Below are 20,810 nucleotides of genomic sequence, written 5' to 3' on the forward strand. Positions count from 1 at the left end.
ACTAACATACTGTACCGGATACACATTATCCCTTTATAAATAAATAAAGACAAGATTTGAATAGACTAAACATATTTTGGTTTGTGCTGAAAACGAGAACGCTTTACCTTAGGTCTACTAGCCAGGTGTCACATGATACCGTCAATAAATACTCTATACTCTATACTCTATACTCTATACTCTATACTCTATACTCTATACTCTATACTCTATACTCTATACTCTATACTCTATACTCTATACTCTATACTCGTTCAAGCCCCTGCAGGTGTGCCAGTGACCTCGATATGCAATATTGCTGCCTTGCCCTTTAAGAGAGTGCTGGGTATGACGTCAAACTAACGCTGCATTCCTATAGGCCGAATATCCAGCAGCTGCTTCCACTGCGGTGGCCATCTTTGTTGATGTGTCACGTACGAGTGGATCTGTAGATAAAAAAAATGACCACCTGAATTTGAATTATTAACAAATTAACACAAAGAAGAAGGAGCAATACACAGGTGAGCTCAAGTTTCACCTTGCTTTTGAAGGGTTGTTATTTAATTTGTGTGTTGTGGAAAATGCGGTACCATTCGATGCATCGTTTGTGGGGGCAATGAAAAGAAAACAGTGGCTTCTCAGCTTGACACTGTGCGGAAGGTGTGTGGGTGTGTGTCCTTGTTTATAATTGAACCTGTGTGAATGCATGAAGCTGTTCTTATCTTAAAATGTCAATCTGGCTTGAAACCCAGTTCATTTATGTGCGTGGTTTTAATTACAGGTCTGTTACAATCACTCGAAGTCTATGGAAAACTACGTCGAAATGGACAATACAATACACGTATGACTATTTCCTTTCTGTTTTATTCTGAGTTTCACGCAGTCTTGCGTTGATCTGTTTCTGTAGGTTTAAGTCCTTACAATATTACCTCATACTCAAAGTTGTGAATAAGTCTGCGAGGGTTTAACTTTCTACACTGGTGTTTGTTGTTGTACTAGCAGTGTTGTACAGACCGAGTGAATTGAAAAAGGGGATGGGTCACTTGGTTGGTGCCTGTGTTTTACAGTCTCTGCCTACCGTTCAGTACAGTAGACAGGCTGTACGAGGAAATACATCAACGAGGGATCGAAATAATGATGTCCTGAATAAAAATGAAGGGGGTAAAGCATGTGATTTTTCGAAACACCTGTGTGGTAAGCACAGAAAGGTCTTTGTTTTATTATTACATCTCCAAATAAAGAGTTAGTTATACAAAATTGCAGTTATAAAAACGATTTCATATTCAAAGTTTGTACAGAACCTTAGTAGTTGTGTTTTTTTTTTTTGTTTCTGTTTTTTTTAAATGGCATAAGTGGCTACAACAAAATAGATTTAAGTATAACACATTGATGGGAACAAGTACACTGCGTTTATAAATTAATTGATTATGTTATGTAATTAGTTGGCTGCAACGCAGAATTGGACTGGACCTGGGATTTCCATATTCCACGCTGCCTGTATATTCTTCACCTTGGTAACGACTCAGCAGACATTGTTTGTTTATGGTAGCACCCTAGTACTTTTTGTTGAATTAGGTTTCCATAAGCACAGCAAAGGTAGGCTTGAGATCCTTGGTAAATGTGATAATTTTGTGTTGTTTAATTTCCTGGATTGAAATGCCAAAGGGGAATATTCTATAATTATCACACACTTATCACACCCTTCCCTATATAGTGAGCCGTGAGAGTAACACAGTATTACAGTACAGTAGCTACTGTACTGCTATGCAAAATGAAATGTCTGGAGGGGGATAAGCTTTAATATCCTTAGTACTGTTTTAGCTTAAGACATACAGGCAAATGTTATCAGACTCTAACAGTATATAGGAATTGGTAAGATGAGGCTTCAATTAGAACATCACCTTAACATTCCACTGTACAGTACCCGAGCTGAGCACATTCCTCCCTCTGTTCTTGATGAGTTTAACAATATGTTTGCCAATACCATGAGTTTTTTTTTCTATTGGTTAGAATAGGACGACTCCTCACCCTGTCTTTTTTTCTAGCTCCTTGTCGTGTTTCTCTGCCCACTTGGAATATTTATCACTGGTATACTGTATAGCCAAACAATTGAACTGAGTGTATGCCCCCCCTTGCACCTCCCACCCAGGGGCAATCACTAAAACACAGTGTGCTGTAAATATAGAATCAGTATCATGTCACTGTCATTATTATCACTGTGACCTATGGTATGTTCACCATTCAGAAATGCACAGTAAGTGTGGTATACAGTATAGGGGGGTAATCTTTAAAGACACATTACTCTTTTAAGCTAAAAAAAAGAAACCACCTTCTTTACAAAACACAACATTGTTTTATTGTTCTTGTTTTTGCTTCTGTACAGGCTGTAAGTAAAAGGGAAAGGATGGATCAGACTCCACCAGAAGCACAGGACATGACTGTCAGGGATGAGCTACCAAAAAGTAACCCGGAGAGTTCAGGAACATCCGACTGTGACAGTGCTGTGAGAAAAAAGACTCCTGAGGATTCAGAAGAAACCAGCAGAGCTGGAAGCACTTGTACTGACCCCCAAGAGGACTGTCCAGTGGAGAAGGCTGACAGTCCTGTTACAGAGCCTTGCCTTGCAGATTGCACAGAACGTTGTGCCATGGAAGATGAAGTGCTCACTCCAGATCATGGTGGAAGTGGAGAACTATGTTACCCAGATTCTGCTCAGGAAGAGGAGGCCCTGTTGGTGGACAGCTTGGCAGGTGGGGATGGAATTGCAAAGGTGGAAACTTTCATTGGGTCTACAAGACAGTCTGCAACACAATTGCTGGAAGAAGATGACACCATAAACAATGCAGAGCCAGTATCACAGACTTCTGAGAACTTTAACTCAACAAGCCCTTATGACACAGACATTAGCAAGAAGCTTATTTCTGAAATCCAACGTTCATTATCACAAGAGTCTTTGTTAGATGAAATTGAGTCCGAATTGCTTTCTTGTCAACTTACAACTGAATGTACTTTTCCTAATGGGATAAAAAGTAATCAAGAATCTCTAGTTATGTTTGACAAATGTGTACAGAGTAAATACTTGCAACAAGAAAAGACGATCAGAAGGTAAGTGGTTGAAGTTACAGTCTGAAGTTGTGTGTACTTGTGATACATGTTTGTTGTTATAGATATACAGTACATTTCAATAACTATTTTTAGAAAGAATTGCAACAGTACTGTATGTTAAGAATATAATTTGCATACTGTACAGTAAATATCTTCTGTACTTGTTGTACAACCTTTAATTTGCTGTGTAACATAAAACCTGTGCAAATGTTGTTGTTGTGTGTTTTTAATGCTGCATTGAATAAGGTGTACACTAACCAATTGTAATGTTCAATTCTATAGTGTAATATGGCATCTGTTTACAACTGTACATTCCCCAATAGCTTTGCATTATCTCCTCTTTAGTTTCTTGACATATGCAATACATTTATTCATACAGTAGGAATGTAAGCTTTTTCCACTTAACCTTCTTGCCAACCTTCGTAGGCAAAAAGACAGGTGTACATCACGAAGGAAAATAAAAAAGACAGGTGTACATCACGAAGGAAAATAAAAAAGACAGGTGTACATCACGAAGGAAAATAAAAAAGACAGGTGTACATCACGAAGGAAAATAAAAAAGGCAGGTGTACATCACGAAGGAAAATAAAAAAGACAGGTGTACATCACGAAGGAAAATAAAAAAGACAGGTGTACATCACGAAGGAAAATACAGGAAAATAAAAAAGGCAGGTGTACATCACGAAGGAAAATAAAAAAGACAGGTGTACATCACGAAGGAAAATAAAAAAGACAGGTGTACATCACGAAGGAAAATAAAAAAGGCAGGTGTACATCACGAAGGAAAATAAAAAAGGCAGGTGTACATCACGAAGGAAAATAAATTAATGCGAAGGATCACCTTTTTTTATGGGATAACATTTTACAGAAACTATCTTCTTCAGTAGAAAAATATTTCTAAAACCACACATTTGTGGTGTAACTAAATGTTCTTATTTACAAGTTATTGCTCTGTGCCCTCAGATCTAGCCAAATATGTACAAAGCTTAAAAGGATCACAAAATATAATATATTTTTTTGAATGTAAGGCCTTTTCAGAGGCCAGGAAAATCAAATTTTTCTAAGTGCCAGACTAATTAATTTAACAAATGTTTTAATCTGAATTTGTTCGTCTGTATAAAGACATTTCACATCTGAAAATGTGAACTCGAGAGACAGCGGATCTTAACAGTTGCACCTATGATGCCTGACTTTGGGACAGCCTATATTATATTACTGTTTACACTAGTCTATTTCTGTTGCAGGTTGCTAGATGACAATAAAAAGCACCAGGAGCTTATTTTAGCAATCTGTTCAGAAAAAGACAACATGAAAGAAGAGTTGAAAAAGCGCTTTGAGACTGAAAAACAGCACATTGGTTCCATTAAAAAGGTAAATTTAATTTATTATTATTTTACTGATTTTAAACAAACAATACATGCATTCTTAAAACCTATTAAGTGAGCCAATTGTTTAGTAACAAGATGAAAAGCACGCCGGTATTGCAGCTTAGTCAGGTTGTAAATTGATATGTGATAATTGTAAAACGCACACCTCAAACCCACCAGCTAATCCACTGCGTTTATACTTCATAATCCAAAAAAATGTATATGTAGTATATAAAAATTGTGCAGTCAGGAAAATCTTGCTTTTCCAGTGCTTCCTCGTTACAAGGCATCCCCTTATACTGCGGAACAAGGCAGTACGGAAATGGATCCCAGTTGCCTCCAATTTAATTACGCAAGCCCTTGTACTCTCGTTGTATAGGTGCAGTACCTTACCTATGGCTCCCAACCACAGCGTTATAAAGGGAGCGCACAGTATCTTATGTGTTTTTTGGCATGGAACTATATACATTACTTTTTTCTTTACAGATAGAGGCTAGAGTGGAGGAGCTCACCACGGAACTGAAAGCTTCAAAAGACAAACTGATTTCCCAAGATGCAGCTGCCAAGAATGCAATTCATCAGGTACAAAGAGAGATGGCCTTCAGGCTAGACCAAGTAAGTGTAATAAACTGCAGCTTCACATGTCCCAGAGCTAAGAGTTAGGGTATATACAGCTGCAGCTTCACATGTCCCAGAGCTCAGAGTTAGGGTATATACAGCTGCAGCTTCACATGTCCCAGAGCTCAGAGTTAGGGTATATACAGCTAGCTTCACATGTCCCAGAGCTCAGAGTTAGGGTATATACAGCTGCAGCTTCACATGTCCCAGAGCTCAGAGTTAGGGTATATACAGCTGCAGCTTCACATGGCCCAGAGCTCAGAGTTAGGGTATATACAGCTACATTATACATTCACATGGCCCAGAGCTCCATCCATTGGCCCACATGGCCCAGAGTATCCATTGTTCTGTTAAAGTGGTGAAATGAAGGAATTGAGCTGAATGAAATAGCTTATAATAACGATGTCAGCCTTTGTCTAGCTGGTGCACCACAGATAAGGAAAAGGGAACTCCTACTGTAACTAGACAGCTGTAGCCAAAGGGTTAAAAAAACAAAAAACAAATCTAAAACAAATTCTGCTACACTTTGGTCTTTCATACTGTGCGTCATCAGTGTGTTCTGTGAATAGTGCAAGCCCAGACTATTCACTCTGCTATTTCTCATTTCTTGGTGTCATCTTACACTTTTTAAAAATGGATTTATTGTTTTTTTTTTTTTTTTTTTTTATTAAAGCATTTACTGTACATATTCTTCAAATAAGACCCTTATTTATTTATTTTAGCTCAGAGCTAGCTGCCACATATATATATATATATATATATATATATATATATATATATATATATATATATATATATATATATATATATGTATACACACACACACACACACACACACACAAATTAAATGGGACCGTTTAAAAAAAATAAATAAAAAAATCCCTGCAATGTGGATTGTATGTTTGTTTGCTTCCAGGCTCACCGGAAGTGTGAGGAGGCGCGTCAGGAGAAAGAGTCCATGGTCATGAAGTATGTCCGGGGAGAGAAGGAGGCTCTTGACCTTCGAAGAGAGAAGGAAGTGCTTGAGAAGAAGCTCCGTGAAGCAAACAAAGAAATGGAGAAACACTCCAACAGAGCCAAGCAGCTCTCTCAAGAGAAGGGGAGGCTGCAGCAGCTCTATGAGACCAAGGTAGCCCTTCCATATAGTGAACAGTTTAATACAATATTGTAAAAACTGCTTATGAAGGTATGATTAAAACATACTTCTGGGACTATTATAATCTCAGTCATGTCACAGTGGATATAAGTACTTTTATATCCACATCTGTTTTCTATAAACTACATGCCATACATTTTAGTGATCGAGAAACAGTTACGGCGTAGTGTACAGGACATTTGCAGCCATTCAAGTTAGAGAGCACAAAATTATCCAGAGTGAATGGTAAGTGGATAATTCAATTCTGTTAACGTAGAAATCCTTTGGTTTAGTACCATGCATAGCCAAGACCTTAACGCTACAGAACACTGTATATCTGATGCTCTTAACTTTTTATAGGAAGGAGAAGCTGCCAGACTGAGCCGGGAGATTGAAAAACTAAAAGAAGAAGTGAATTCCCACGTGATCAAGGTGAAATGGGCCCAAAACAAGTTAAAAACCGAATCAGATGCACACAAGGTTAGTATTGATAATGCATCCTGAACACACAATAGGGATATATTTAATTGATGTTAGATATACAGTTAGTATTCTTTGGAATCCAAAGGCATAGGGGACCAATAAGGGACAATGAGTAGCCTACTTCCCTATGATCAGGAAACCCACCTAGGGGCAAATTCAATGAAGAAATATAGCACCCACATAATTTCCATCTTCTGTGGAAGCATTTAGTCAAACTTTCCAGCGAGTGTGTATATCCTGTGTTAAATGAAGGGAGTATAGAGTGTTCATGCATGTTTTGCTGTGATTTTCCTATCTTGTGTTGCAGTTTCTGAATATCGTAGAACAGGGAAATATTGGTGGTTTTAATGATTGAATCTACTACCCAGTGCATATAGTTGTGCAGTTTTCCATGTGAGGAAAACAGAAGCTTTAATGTGTGCAGGTGAATGGTTTTTATGAAAAACGATTTAAATGAAACGATTACATTTCCAAACCAAACCTAGTATACAGTACATGCAACAGCAGTAAAGACTTTATTTGGGGGCAACTGGACGGGGTGGGATGGGGCGGGGAGGAGGTGACGATGCCACATGGTGCAAGTTTCAGATTTGTTTGGCAGAGAAAGCAGATTGAAATGCCATGGTCAAATGGCTTATGCAGAAAGAGGTATGATTCGGATTTACTCCTTGGGCACATGATCAAGCTATTGTTTATTCTACTCAAGGAAACCAAGGAAAGACTCCGAGATACTACCAGCAAACTAACCCAAGCTAAAGAAGAGGCTGAGCAGATAAGGAAAAATTGCCAGGAGATGATTAAAACATATCAGGTTAGTACTGCCCAGAACACAAAGGAGGGTTTGACTGGATGATAACTTTATAGGCTATTTTAGAAACATACATTCTCATTATTTTACACAGCTACAGCAATAGTGGGGGCTATGCCTGCAGCAACTGCTTGTTTTAAAAGATAGTCTGTACAAGTGGGTCCCAGAAGAGCATCGCTGCTACTGCATTGTGTTGTTTTGGTGTATGTATAGCGTTGTGAACTGTGGGTATAAATTGGGATGTTGAGGATGATGATCCAGCAGGTGGCAGTGTAGATCACCTTACAGCTTTTGTCAGAATCTGTGCTTCATTTTTATCTTTTTTTTGGAAGTAGCAATATGATCGAAAACGTGCAAAAATGGAAAATAGCAAAAGGATGTGCAAGTCATCCTAGAGGTGTTTAAACCGTTTCTGTGACATCACCCATTGGAGAGCCCAGTGTATAAATCCACAGTTGTAAACGCCCTCTAATTGCCATGTTGTTGAATGGATATATGTCCATGTGTAGTGAGTTTTTATGACTGAGATGTTTTAATCTGCATAAACCCCTGTGAGTTTCCATTGACCAAGACTTTTAAAAGAGCTGTTATTGTTTTTTATTATTATCATCATTCTGCCAGGAATCTGAAGAAATTAAGTCTAATGAGCTTGATGCAAAGCTTCGAGAGACCAAGGAAGAGCTGGAGAAGCAAAGGCAGGAAAGAACAGACCAGTTAGAGGTAAATATATCACTACACTGTGTGACATGTTGTTTCCTTGTGTGTCTTGAAGTGTCTTCTGTATGTCTTTTAGGGGAATCCTAAAGAGAAATCAGTAATAGAGCAAGAGGGGCATGTTTTTGTATTAATTTTTTTATTAAAGGGTAGCAGGTAAAGTTTTAAATGGTTTTAATTCCTGGCTTTTCTTATGTGTCTAGATACACCACGTTAAAACCAAAGAGCTCGATGACCTGAAGAGAACCTTTAAAGAGGGGATGGACGAGCTGCATACTTTGAGAACCAAGGTGAGTCTCCCAGAGAACTGCAGCAGTCTTACACAAACTTCAAAAAGAGTTCAGACACACAAGAGAATTGAGATATAAAGTTCCTTTGAACAATCAAGTTCTATTGATGCAAGTAAAATCCATCAGACACCAGCTGGGAATCTCTTTGTCCTTCTTCTCGCAGGATCTTCTGATACAAACTTTTGGCTGATGTTGTTGTTGTAGTTGTAGTGAGTCAAAGGGAAAATCGGTTGCTAGGACATTGACACAAATCTTACCATTTCATGTTTTTAAGCAGTTTTGCCAAGAACCTTGTCACTAATCTGTAGAAATGCTGCCTTCTTGACAACCACTTTAATAGGGAATTAAGGTATCGTACAATACGCAAGTTCCTTTCTGAGAGAACTATATACCAGTGCATGCTGTGCATGTAGTGAGGGCTGGGTGTAGTATAGGACTGGATGTCTATGCTCATTGTTGGTGTCACTATAATTACAAAGTTTGTTGTTATACTGTATGGTGAGACAGCATCATTAGTATATTGTGCTCCATGTATGGATTTTTTCATTATTATCATGAGACGTGTTGATTGAGTAAAATAGCATTTGCATTCTACCATCACATTGAAATTGAATGATTAAAAAATGTTGTGCTAATATTAGTAGTAGTAATTGTCTTTAAGTTTAGTACACGGGACATATTATCACGGACAATTCCCACGAGAGAATGGTTTGCATTCATGTGTGCTCAAAGCTGCGTGTTCTTTGAAGTACTACTGCTCAGAAGTGATGGGTCCACTGTGGGAAAAGATCATTATGGTTCGGAACAGTTTGTAACATTTTTTTTCTGGTACAAAAGGGAATGTACAATGAAAATAATGAAATGTATTAAAATGGGAAATTACGTAGAATAATAATTTGCTCCCCCCCCCCCCCCCCCCCTGAAATTGCTGTGAAAAAAATCTTTGCTTTTCCTGGTAGAGTAAAATGTTTTCTTTCACATGTTTGGAATGGAGTGCCTCTTTAGTCAACCCTTATTTTGTCAGTTTCCTGAACTGAGTTTCTCTGTCTTGCAGGTGAAGTGCCTGGAGGATGAAAGGTTAAGAACAGAGGATGAATTATCAGAATACAGAGAGATAATCAACAGACAGAAATCTGAACTTCAGAAGCTACTGGATCGAGTTAAGGTTGTACAAAGATTGGAAGACCAGCATCAAAGGTAAAGTCTTCAGAGGTTATAAAAAGTGTATTGGGTTACAAAAATGACTTTAAAAAAAAAAAAATAAATAAAAAATGTTGTACACAGCAATAAATTGTATATCACCTTTAGAAAAGCTGTTGTGTGTTTTTAAATTGTTTATAATGACAATGGACTATCATTGGCGTGATGCATTTTCATGTTTCATAGCAGCTTTAACAAAAACCGTGCAAAATGCTGTGCTTTATTAACCGATTTCATCACTCCACTCCTAGTAAAATTAAAAATTGTCTCCAAAGGGACCAACGTGTTTTACTGCAGGTTGACAACCAGATTTATTGTATTTTTATTGTCCAGGTGTCCATATTTTATTAAAGCACACAGATACATTAACAGCCAGCACTGTATAATAATATTCTGTAGAGTGACAGTTTAACCAGTGCTATTAATACAGGCTGCTTTGACATCGCAGTCTAGTTCTGAATCGCATTTTGCACCTTTTGTTTTCACACTTTGTTGGATGGATTGAAAGGTTTGCTGAAAGCTTCCAGCACAGCGTATTTAAATATGATTAGTCCATGCCATAGAAACATTAGTACAGTGGCTATCTAAATATTACACCAGAAACAAACCTGTCATTGGGCTTGCTGTTAATAACACAAATGAACAGGAGACCCATGTACACTAGTAGAAATGTGTTTTTTTTCAAAATTAATGATTCAAATGACGGAAGTGTTAAGATCCCCAACTGTTCAAATCAGTTAAATATACCCCGGTGAACTAATGCCTACTCTGCCATAATTACAATTGTAATGTATTTTATTATTTCGTTAAGAGATGAGCAGTGCATTGTATCCTTGAAAGAGGAGATGGAGAACCTGGAATCTGTGATCGCAGACCTACAGAAAGACGTGGAAGGGAGTCGAATAAGAGAGTCCGAACTGCTGGGCTTCACAGAGAAGCTGACCAGCAAGAACGCTCAGCTGCAGTCTGAAGCCAACACGCTGCAGATTCAGCTTGACCAGCTGACCTTCAGAGAGAGGGAGCTGGAGACTCTGTTAGAAGAGAAGGGCCTCAGCAATGCTGAGTTGGTGAGGTCATACACAATCCTTCCTAAGTGCTGTTGTCAAGGAGGGTCATACTGTAACCTATTGCTGTATTTGGATAAAAGTGCGGTGTGATTGTTACTGCTAGAAGGGTTTGTTTGGAGTGGGTGGGAGGGGCTGGCTCAGTTTATATTGGTCCATTCTTTTTAACATGTTCAGGTACTGTATTTTGTGACGTATATGTTTTCTTTTTTAAATGCAGACAAATCGATTACAGAAAGAGGAACAGTTACGGCAGGAGGAAGTCCAGACTCTTCGAAGTGAGCTAACATCACGGAGCAAAGAAATGGCTGGACTTAGAACGAGTATCGAAGAACTGAACGACGAGCTCGCTACGCAGAAACGAAAGCAGACAGCAAATCTAAAGGACCTTACTAAACAACTCCTGCTAGGTGAGAAAGTCTATATTACTGTTATTGTTATTCATAAAGCACTCGGACAACAAAAAGCAGTATCAAGAAAGGGATTTTATTATAGGCAATTAGCAATACAGTGTGCTGACATAAATTGTGATTTGGGGACAATGCACAATTCACAACTTTTATATATATTTTGTTATCTTTTTTTTGTTAGTTTTTTTAAAAGGAGTATATCTGATTCGGTATTTTAATTTGGGTTAGTGTTGAAGGCTTGAAAGTGTGTAGCTCGTGAGCTAAAAAGAAACGTGTCCATATACTAAACTGGGGCAGAGTCAGAGATAGCTGAAGTGTTCTGACTGGCTGAAGGTCTTCTCTGTTATAGGACTGGAAAACTGCAGATAATTCACAGACAGGGAGAATATACATTCTGCCAGGAAGCAACTAAATGGAAATCCTTTTTTTTATTCTTTTTATTCTGGCTCAGTTTCTAAAGCCCCTTCATCATCTCTCAAATAGATTTAATTATGCATACAGAATAGGTAGAGTGTGCTGGTTAGCATTCAGCTTATTGGCAGAGTGCTTTTTTTTCTGTGGAAGTGCACCTGTTAAATTCATTAGAGTAGATCATGAAAGACATTTCTAAGCAAATTGTTTGTTTAATCCTAACCCTTTCAGACAGACGTTTAGATTTTTTGTAGGTTTATTTTACTTTTTTTTTTCCCTTAAATTCTAAATTCCAGGAACCTTTTTTGAATTTCTTTTCACAATGTATCTTCTAGTTAATTCATTTTACACGTGTGAAATGTATGTTTATGACAATTTAGTTATGCAAGGCTCCTATATTCTAAGGTAAAACAATAAGTAGACAACTTTCGACCAGTGCCTTACAAAAATGTTCTTTACATTTCATTGAATTGGCAATGCATCGCCTTGGGATACTGCAGATTACGAGAATGCATGTGGTGCTCCATGTGATGCTTCAAGAACAACTGAAAACAGTGAGACATGACTTACTTGAAAGAAGCTTAACAAGAAAAAGTGACAGAATGAATCTTCCTATAGCTGTCTCTCTGAAGAAGTACCCAAGATACATTTTATTGAGTCAGTAAAATTAAATGATCCCACTCCCTTTCCAGTCACACTGAGTTAATGCTGTTTAACTCGAACTGTGGGAGACAAGTAAGCACAGATACATAAGGTTTAGTGTGTGCACAAATACAGGAGTATAATACATCTGAAGTACAGTACTGATGTCAAATATATGCTGTTTTATAATTGCTTCGGCATGTTATTTTTAATTGGAAGAATGTGAAATATTAAGATTAATACTCTTGCTTTTAACTTTTTTTGCTGAGTGTAATTATATTCTTTAAGCCATTTAAAAATATATAATAGTCAAACAAAATGAGTTAATGCCTTTTTTGTGGTAACACAGTCCAGTTGAATTGTGTTCTAGTAATCCGTTTCGTTACTGGATTTTGTCAATTGTTTAATATATTTTTCATCCACTTTTTAAGCACGAAAAAAACTTGATCAGGTGGAAAACGGCAACTATGACAAAGAAGCCAGCAGCATGGGGAGTCGTTCTAGCTCATCAGGTATATTGCACGTAAAAAATATATATTTTAAGGCCAGTTTTTACTTTAAATTGTAAATATCCTTGACTTTCCATTTGAAAGTGGTGTCTGTGTTATTAAATAATGTTCTAGCATTTAGACAATAATCATATCTACTTCAACAGTAAACAGAATTGTAACCTATTTCCAATTCAGTAAGTCAATTATCCGATCTTTGATCAACTGAGCGCACCTGTAATCGCGTGTTGTATTTAGTGGTTGCATCCCGGGAATCTCGTATGATAAATTCAGCTCCTGAATTCCGATTTCGGGATTGTATTAAGGAAACTCCGATTCAGTTTTTACTGATGATTTTCTCGTTGCGTTATGTGTGCTACTCTGCTGCATTTAGTAAATAGGCAACCAACTCCTGCCGCTAAAGTGAAAACCACTAGATTTGAAATTCGCTTTAATGATACAACCACTGTCTGCAGCTTCTCAGCTCAACAGGGCAGAGAGAAACGAAAAAAAAAAACTTTTATTGACAACACAGAGGAGACATTTGGTATGTACCTTCAGTTCTACACTGGAATGTGTTTTGTTGTTTGTTTTATTAAAACTCAGTAGAAGGAAGCATCGTTTTTATTTGTTATCTTTTGTTCATTTGCTTGAATTTGAACAAATGTTGTTTCTTGATTTAACATCATAAAAAGAAAAAAAAACTGTACTCAAAGTTGATCTGTTTTCACGCTGCCTACTTAACAATCCTCTTGCTGTGTGATGGTGAGTAACAGAAAAAAATATTTAAATTCCGGTGTTAATAAGGTACGGGAACATTTTAAACAACCCTATTTTTGTAAATGTCAAGTTTTACCAGGATCTCATCTATCCACGACCGTGTTTTTATTTTATTTTTTCATAGACTGGTTAGCATGCCAGGCTTTAACTTGCTGCAGTTAAGCAAATTACAACAGTCGGCTTGTTCTTGATTTTTCTTCTATTTCGACAGTAAGGGTTGGAGATCCTGTGTGTGTTATTGAGCAATTGGACGCTATTACAGTGCCTTAACAGCAAGTATCAAAGTACAGAATTTCTGAAGTTTAATGATTCCTAAAGTTCCTTAATGTGTTATACTGAATTATATTCTTTGCTTTTCAAAGTTTGGTATATGGTACGTTTTACCATATTTATGTTTTACAGTATTTCATTACCTTAACTGTAAGTGTTAAGGTTTAACTCCAATTGTATTAATTTTAGTGATTTGAAATGATGTGTGCTTAATGTGATAGAATAGCTGTATATCATCATCAGTAGGTACTTGTGTATGTTATCTTTATTCGATACATTATAAAAGGCACAGTAATTGTTATCAATACCTGTTCGATTATCGATACAAATCGATTATGCAAACTAGTATTGGTTTGAATAATTGACTCTCTGTACTGGTCTATTTTTCCAGTTTACCACCTAATAAAGTGCAAAGACATGCTGAATTTCTTCTGAATTTGTCTGCTTTGAGTAATGCTTCTCTTTGGCTTGCAATGCTCAGGGTCTATAAATGCACGGAGCAGTAATGATGATCGCTCCCCAGAAAACACAGGCTCATCAGTCGCAGTGGACAGCTTCCCTGAAGTGGATAAAGCTGTTCTGATCGAGAGGATTGTGCGGCTACAGAAAGCCCATGCACGAAAGAATGAAAAGATTGAGTTTATGGAGGACCACATCAAACAGCTGGTGGAAGAAATTAGAAAGAAAACAAAGTGAGTTTTACAGCCTGCCCTCTTAGCAGTGGGGCTTAAAGCAACGCCAGGGCCCAAGGACTAGGTGTCCCAGCACACTTCTGAAATTCTCGTTATATCTAATAGCAAATAAAACTTGTTTTGTGATTGTCTGGACTCGTTCCCTTGTTGATTATTCCTTGCCACACTAAACTATCAATTTAGTATGGTGTATTAAGCAAGGTTTGATCATTATTCTGGATTTAACAAGCATGTTGAATTAACTTTGCAAAAAAAGATGTTTGAGATGCCCAAATTATTCTAAACGAATGCCCTCTGTTATGTTTTTTTTTTTAATATATAATGTCACAATTTTGTCATTCATGAAATTATTCCACAGTTAATCCAGGCTGATAGTAACTTGACAAGGGAGCACCGCTTTTAGCAACATTTCTGTATCGCTATATTTTATACTTTAGTCATCTGTCTTTCATTTTTGGTTTTGGGGTCTCAACAGTTTTTTTCATGTCTGTAGTCTGGTAACACAATTCAATGCTTAAGAAACGTTTGTCTCCGGACACATGATGTACCGTAACTTTGCCAGCAATGCAAAAGAGACTTACTTGAGACACACACTGCCAACAAGCAGCCGACCGGAGCTCTATTTTCAGGAAACCACTCCAGGTGATAATCCAGCCCTATTACGGTGTTACCACTTAAAGATTATAAAAATAGTACCACAAGTGACCAAGTTGCCTGAGCATCTCCTTGTGTAACCAAGCTGCGGTTTCATGATGCTATGCTTAGATGCTGACAGCAAGTGCAGGAGTTAAGTGTTGTCAAAACTCAGCAGGAGCAGCTTGTTTAACACTGGCAACTCACACTAAAAGAGCTTTTCCACTAGAAACATCTGCAAAAGGTCTAAAGGGTAGCCGCTATATATTTATTATAGGTTTATATTTTAATCATAATGCACAACCACCCACACTAACCTTATTGAGAAAGCACTTGCTGCGAGCCATATATATTAATATCTGTTCATTTACCCTTTTTCTGTACCAGCTAAGGTGATTTTTTATGATTTTATGATTGTTTTTTAAATGTAATTTTGAAAGAATACGTCAGCACAGACATAAACACGTTGGAATATTGATAAATGCATCAAGATATTGGATATGTAGTCCATAGACCTTGTTGAGAATGTTGTCGGTGCACACACAATAAAAGCAAAGGTGAATAAAGTGTAACGTAGCATTGATTATTCATTATGGATATATATATATATGTACACTCACAAGTGATCTATTGACACTGGTGATAGCGTTGTAAACTGGGATCAAATTAGTATTGCATTTTTAACTGCAAGAAGTGAATATAATGTTTTAAATGTCACTCTGGAAAACTCAAAGTTGGATATGTGGGGAACCCACGTGCTTCACCGAAGGGAGTAAGTAATGAAGAAGTCATAAAGAAATGCATTATTTTCAACTGTTTTTTAGAATTCTCCAGAGTTATGTTCTACGGGAGGAGACTGGGGCACTGTCTACTGAGGCCTCGGATTTGAACAAGGCTCACCTGAGCAGGCGAGGAGGAATCATGGCCTCTCTCTACACATCTCACCCAGCAGACAGTGGCCTCACACTGGATCTGTCTCTAGAAATAAACAGGAAGTTACAGGCAGTGTTAGAAGACACGCTGTTGAAAAACATTACGTTGAAGGCAAGTGCTTGTTTTTGACTATCGTTATATGTGGTCGGGTAACGTTGGACTGGTTTTTGTTATGCATTTGGGTGACGTTGGCCTGGTTTTTGTTATATATGGTCAGGTAACGTTGGACTGGTTTCTGGTTCTGCTAAATTAAATGTCGGGTGGGAAGAATTTGGAATGATGGTTTGCTGTAATTAATTGCTGTACAACTGTTTTAAGCCACACACGCAGGTACACAGGTTATAGTCAGCAGGATTTAAAAAAATCCAATCAAAAGCGTTTCAAATGAATGTTCTTTTAAAACAAAAACAGTAATTGGCTGTCAAAAGACAAGTAAGTAACCCTGAGTCAGTTTCTTTCTGTGGATCAACGTGGAGTATGGAATAAACCCGCAGCTGGCTTGGTTTGTGACGTTATACTGTATATCAAATGAACTGTGCAAAGGTTATCTTTTTATTTGTTTTATTTCAAATCAATGTTGCATCTACACCTGACTACATCAAGAATGTTTGTTTGTTGTTTTTTTATTTTGTCATTAATGCTATTCATAATTTTGGCTGTCAAGTTCATAACTTTTGAAACACTTTTCCTGTACAGCCTCGAAAGTCAGAAGCTGAATTCTAACCTATGTTGCACGGATCTCATTGTTCATCTAAAAAGACAGCTGTCAGCCTCTTTATTGGTGGATAAATCTACCTGCACAAATCAACAGAAAAATGAAACTGCTTGATCACCCTACTGTCTGACCGTAATTAAATTAGATTGCAATAACAGCAAACAAACGGCACCTAAATGGAGATTTATATTTCCTTCTGATCAAGAGTTACTGGTTCATTATATTTATTTTAAACCACACATTGCTTTAAAATGAGTTGTGTATAATATCTCTAGTTTCTTTTGATGGTCTTAATTCAATACATTGATCCACTAAGAGAACTTGATTGATTATGTGATACATGCTTGTTAAAGGCATAAGTGTTTGTTGTTGTTTCTTTTGTGTTTGTATTAGTAGGTAAAATTAAAAGGTAAAAATAAATAACTTTTTATTTATTTATTTATTTTTGTTATTATTTTAAAATATTTTACCATAAAAGCACACAGGGGCAAATGTAAAATGGTATCCAAGCATACCAGATACCAAGCAGTAAATCTAAATAATCTTCCAAAGGGATGCAGCAATTCCATTACTTTTGTGTTGTTAAGGTTGCTTAAATAGTATGTATTTTATTTATACAACAGTCTTCCAGCTGCAGCGTGCTAATCAGTTTGGCAATGTTACTGAATGAATCATACATGCAACGTTTTTTATATTAAAAGCGTATCGTGATGTACAGTTTTCTGCTAAATATTCTGCAATTTAATATTTCAAGTGATTTTTTTTTTTATTAATGTAGTCCATCGATCTATCAATACCCAATCTCATTGGTAACATTTAAGAGTTTGTTTTATCCTGTAGAAAAGGTTTCATTTGTAAGGGGGTTTCCTTCAATTCTTCTGGCCTAATGGTTGATGACTGTGAAAGGGACTCTTGCAGTAAGATGTAGATTGTTTGTTATTTATTTTTTGCACAAATGTGTGAAATAGGTTAGCAAGAGAATAGAGACAATAGTGCCTGCCTGGAGGGCGTCTCTAAATGATTAAGGAATGAACACATGTGTTGTTATTGGTTCCTAGCTGAAATGAAGGCACAGCTGGTTGTTTTATTAGTACTTGGTTATTGCTTGTGCATCAAAGCATTTCAGGCATTCAATGTTTTCCAGCGATTTCAGTGCGGCCAGTAGATAAGAGAGGTAGAATGTAGTTGTCTGGGTGAAATCTATTTTTAGACAATATTAGCCAACATTACAAATTCCGTCATGTGAATGAGTTGGTTTGTTATTAGAATGCATAACGAGCATAGTGCTATTTAAACTACGGAGCCTGTCCTTAAAGTGAGCAAGTAAGAAAATGTCTGTATATATTAAAGTCTCCGTACATACATATATACATACATACATAAGGACACAAATTCAGTAAAAGGCAAAGCCACACAGACATTAAAGATCTTTAGGAAACAATTAAAAAAATTATTATATATATATATATTTTTTTTTTTCGGTTCTCTTTTCTGTTTTTAGGAAAGTCTTCAGACGCTTGGATCAGAGATAGAAAGACTAATAAAACTCCAGCATGAACAGGAGCAGCGGGTAAAGAAGAAATGAATCTGTCCAGGTTCAGCTTACCAAGGAATGTAAATAAAATGAAGAGATGCTCCACAATGTCCAACACCAGTCAGCAAATTATTTTGTTTTCTCTGTATGGGAAAGTCTGTAATATCTGTTTAAGTATTATGAACAGGTGACAACGTGAATGCACAGTGTGTGTGTGCGATAAAACTGTTCCTAAATAACTGTAAATGCTCAGTCTAAAATACACCAAAAGTTATATCTCCTTGGAGTTTCCTTTTGCAAATTGAATACAAAGCTGATATTCCCTTCTGGACCAGACTGTTTTTATTGTTCTTTTAGTGCTTTTATATCTCCTGGATTTCACTTTAATCATGCTTTTAAAACATATCTTTAAAAAAAAAAAAAAACACTTGATTTTTTAATCGCACTTGCACCTCCTCAGCACAAGCAAATGACTTTGTTGCCTGAGGTGTGAGAGTTTAAACAGCTCTGTTTATTTAACGAGAAAGCCACCTCAAAAGAATGCATGTTGCATGTTGGTTTTAATAGAGCATGACTATGTTCTAACAATACTTGGAAGCATTGGGGTAAAGTTTTATCGACCACTGAAATAGAGTGAAATGCTAAATATATATAAAACACTAAATATATATAAAACACTAAATATAAAGTTGCAGCCCAAATCACCACACTGAACATTGTTGTTGAAGAATTTCTGGAAGTCAGTATATCTCACAACCACATGCACTACGAACCTTCCATCTTTTCTCTACTTCCAACAGCTTTGAATGTAACCCTGTTCTTATCTGTGTTTATTGACTGGACTCTTGTCTTCTTGTTCTGTGCACTTGCAATGCAATTTAAAATTGAAGGTAGGCTTCAGTATTTTACAGTGTGTCTGATTTGAGTCCCCCCAGTCTTGGCTTTTGTTATCATGCTGTTTCCTCAGCATAGTGTGTTCTCTTTATTTTCACTGGATTCTATGAGTAGTGTAGAGAGTTCACTGTTGCTTATGGATCTACAGTGCAGTAGGTGGTATTCCTATATGAAACTGTGAACGGCTTATTACTGTACAACACTCATTGTCTCTGGGTTTTATGCTTTTTGCTGAGAACTTCTTAATTTTTTCTCTAGGTGTCTGGCATTGTAGCTCACCTTCAATGAAAAGTAAAGCTACCCATGTATTGAGTTTTACTAGCTCTTTTGTGTGTGTGTGTGTGTGTGTGTGTGTGTGTGTATGTGTATATGTATATATATATATATATATATATATATATATATATATATATATATATTATATATATATATATATATATAAAATAAAGGTGGTATTTTTTTAAATTTGAATAACCACCAGCGTGTTTTCAAAAATGGTATTTCATTAACTAATCTAAATTTGATAATAGATATGTAAGTGTTTATTTTAAAAGGGATACATAACAATGTAATGTCTGTAGTATGAAGTTGAATAAATAGACATTGTAAACAGGGTTAAAGTGCAATTGTGCGCTTGGAATGTGTGCCTTTAAAGCATGCACAATGTTATTGCTTTCAATATAAATACAAAGACACTAATGATCTGGTGATGAAGTGTGGATACCTCGGGGGTGAATACGTTATTTAATGCGATCATCTTGTTAGGATACTAGAGATCCGTTCACCCGCCTGACTGTAATTTAAGAATTCCAGAGTGACATGCAGAACATTTAAACAGAATCGGGTCTTTATCAACAAGACTAATCGACCACCTACTGTATCCATCACTGTTTCTACCAAAACTTCTTAAATGATGCTGCACACCATGCTTAAGACACACTTTTATGAGTCATGGCATCTTTAATAAAATAAGCCAAACATATGTGCATTGTTTAGACTTCTTAGTCTATATTCAATAATATCTTTCATTGGCGATATGCAAATGCTTCTATTCACAACAGTATATATAAAGCAGGTCCTGTTCCGTAACGAATGACATCAATCATCACGTGCACTTTATTCAAAGACCATGCCAGTAGAGTAGCACCATTAATTACACCAAAAAACTGAGTGAAACTGTGATAAATGTATGTTGATGTTTCTGCATAAGGAAATGAGTGATGCGGAAAAGGTTTAGATTTTGGATTATGACCATTAATTTCTACAACCTTTCTGCAAGCTTTTTAAAATCAATCTTACTACTGGCAAAAAAATAAAAATAAAAAACCATGAAGACTTGTTGATTCAAAGTTTACCACTTACTGTTCTTCTGTCTCTTCAATTCTCTGATTTGTGTTTGTTTTTAATCTTGCCTATTTGTCTCTGTTTCCTTATTTCCTTTGTAAATTAGATGTATTTTAGGTCATTGAAATATGAAATTGTAATTTTGAATTTTTAAGATACAGATTTATGTATAAATGGTCAACCGTTTTTAAGGATATATGATTCTATATATAATGTATATATGGCACTTAAAGTGAATAAACATCTACAACTGTTTTTTTTTTTTTCTGTCAGTGTCCTCTTTCTGAATGAAGGCTTTAAA

The 20,810-nt window shown here is 36.6% G+C and overlaps 1 protein-coding gene across 4 annotated transcripts; it reads left to right on the forward strand.

Annotated features, from left to right (window-relative positions):
- Positions 1-397: 397 nt before the first annotated feature.
- ccdc186 (coiled-coil domain-containing protein 186) lies at positions 398-19,524 on the forward strand. 4 transcript variants are annotated; one of them, XM_041269023.1, is made up of 17 exons: positions 398-500; positions 761-820; positions 2,363-3,084; positions 4,329-4,455; positions 4,938-5,066; positions 5,986-6,198; positions 6,565-6,684; positions 7,394-7,498; positions 8,117-8,215; positions 8,413-8,499; positions 9,554-9,696; positions 10,511-10,766; positions 10,984-11,173; positions 12,658-12,738; positions 14,246-14,456; positions 15,914-16,133; positions 18,239-19,524. In XM_041269023.1, exons 2-17 carry the CDS (start codon positions 785-787, stop codon positions 18,320-18,322), a joined length of 2,823 nt encoding a protein of 940 aa, XP_041124957.1. In that variant the 5' UTR covers positions 398-500; positions 761-784; the 3' UTR covers positions 18,323-19,524. The 4 variants fall into 4 exon arrangements, with proteins under 4 accessions (XP_041124957.1, XP_041124959.1, XP_041124955.1 ...); XM_041269025.1 differs by lacking the exon at positions 761-820; XM_041269021.1 differs by lacking the exons at positions 398-500; positions 761-820 and adding an exon at positions 866-1,173.
- The last annotated feature ends 1,286 nt before the right edge of the window (positions 19,525-20,810 follow it).

Source organism: Polyodon spathula, chromosome 13 (genome assembly GCF_017654505.1).
Source record: "Polyodon spathula isolate WHYD16114869_AA chromosome 13, ASM1765450v1, whole genome shotgun sequence".
Classification (NCBI taxonomy): Eukaryota; Metazoa; Chordata; class Actinopteri; order Acipenseriformes; family Polyodontidae; genus Polyodon; species Polyodon spathula.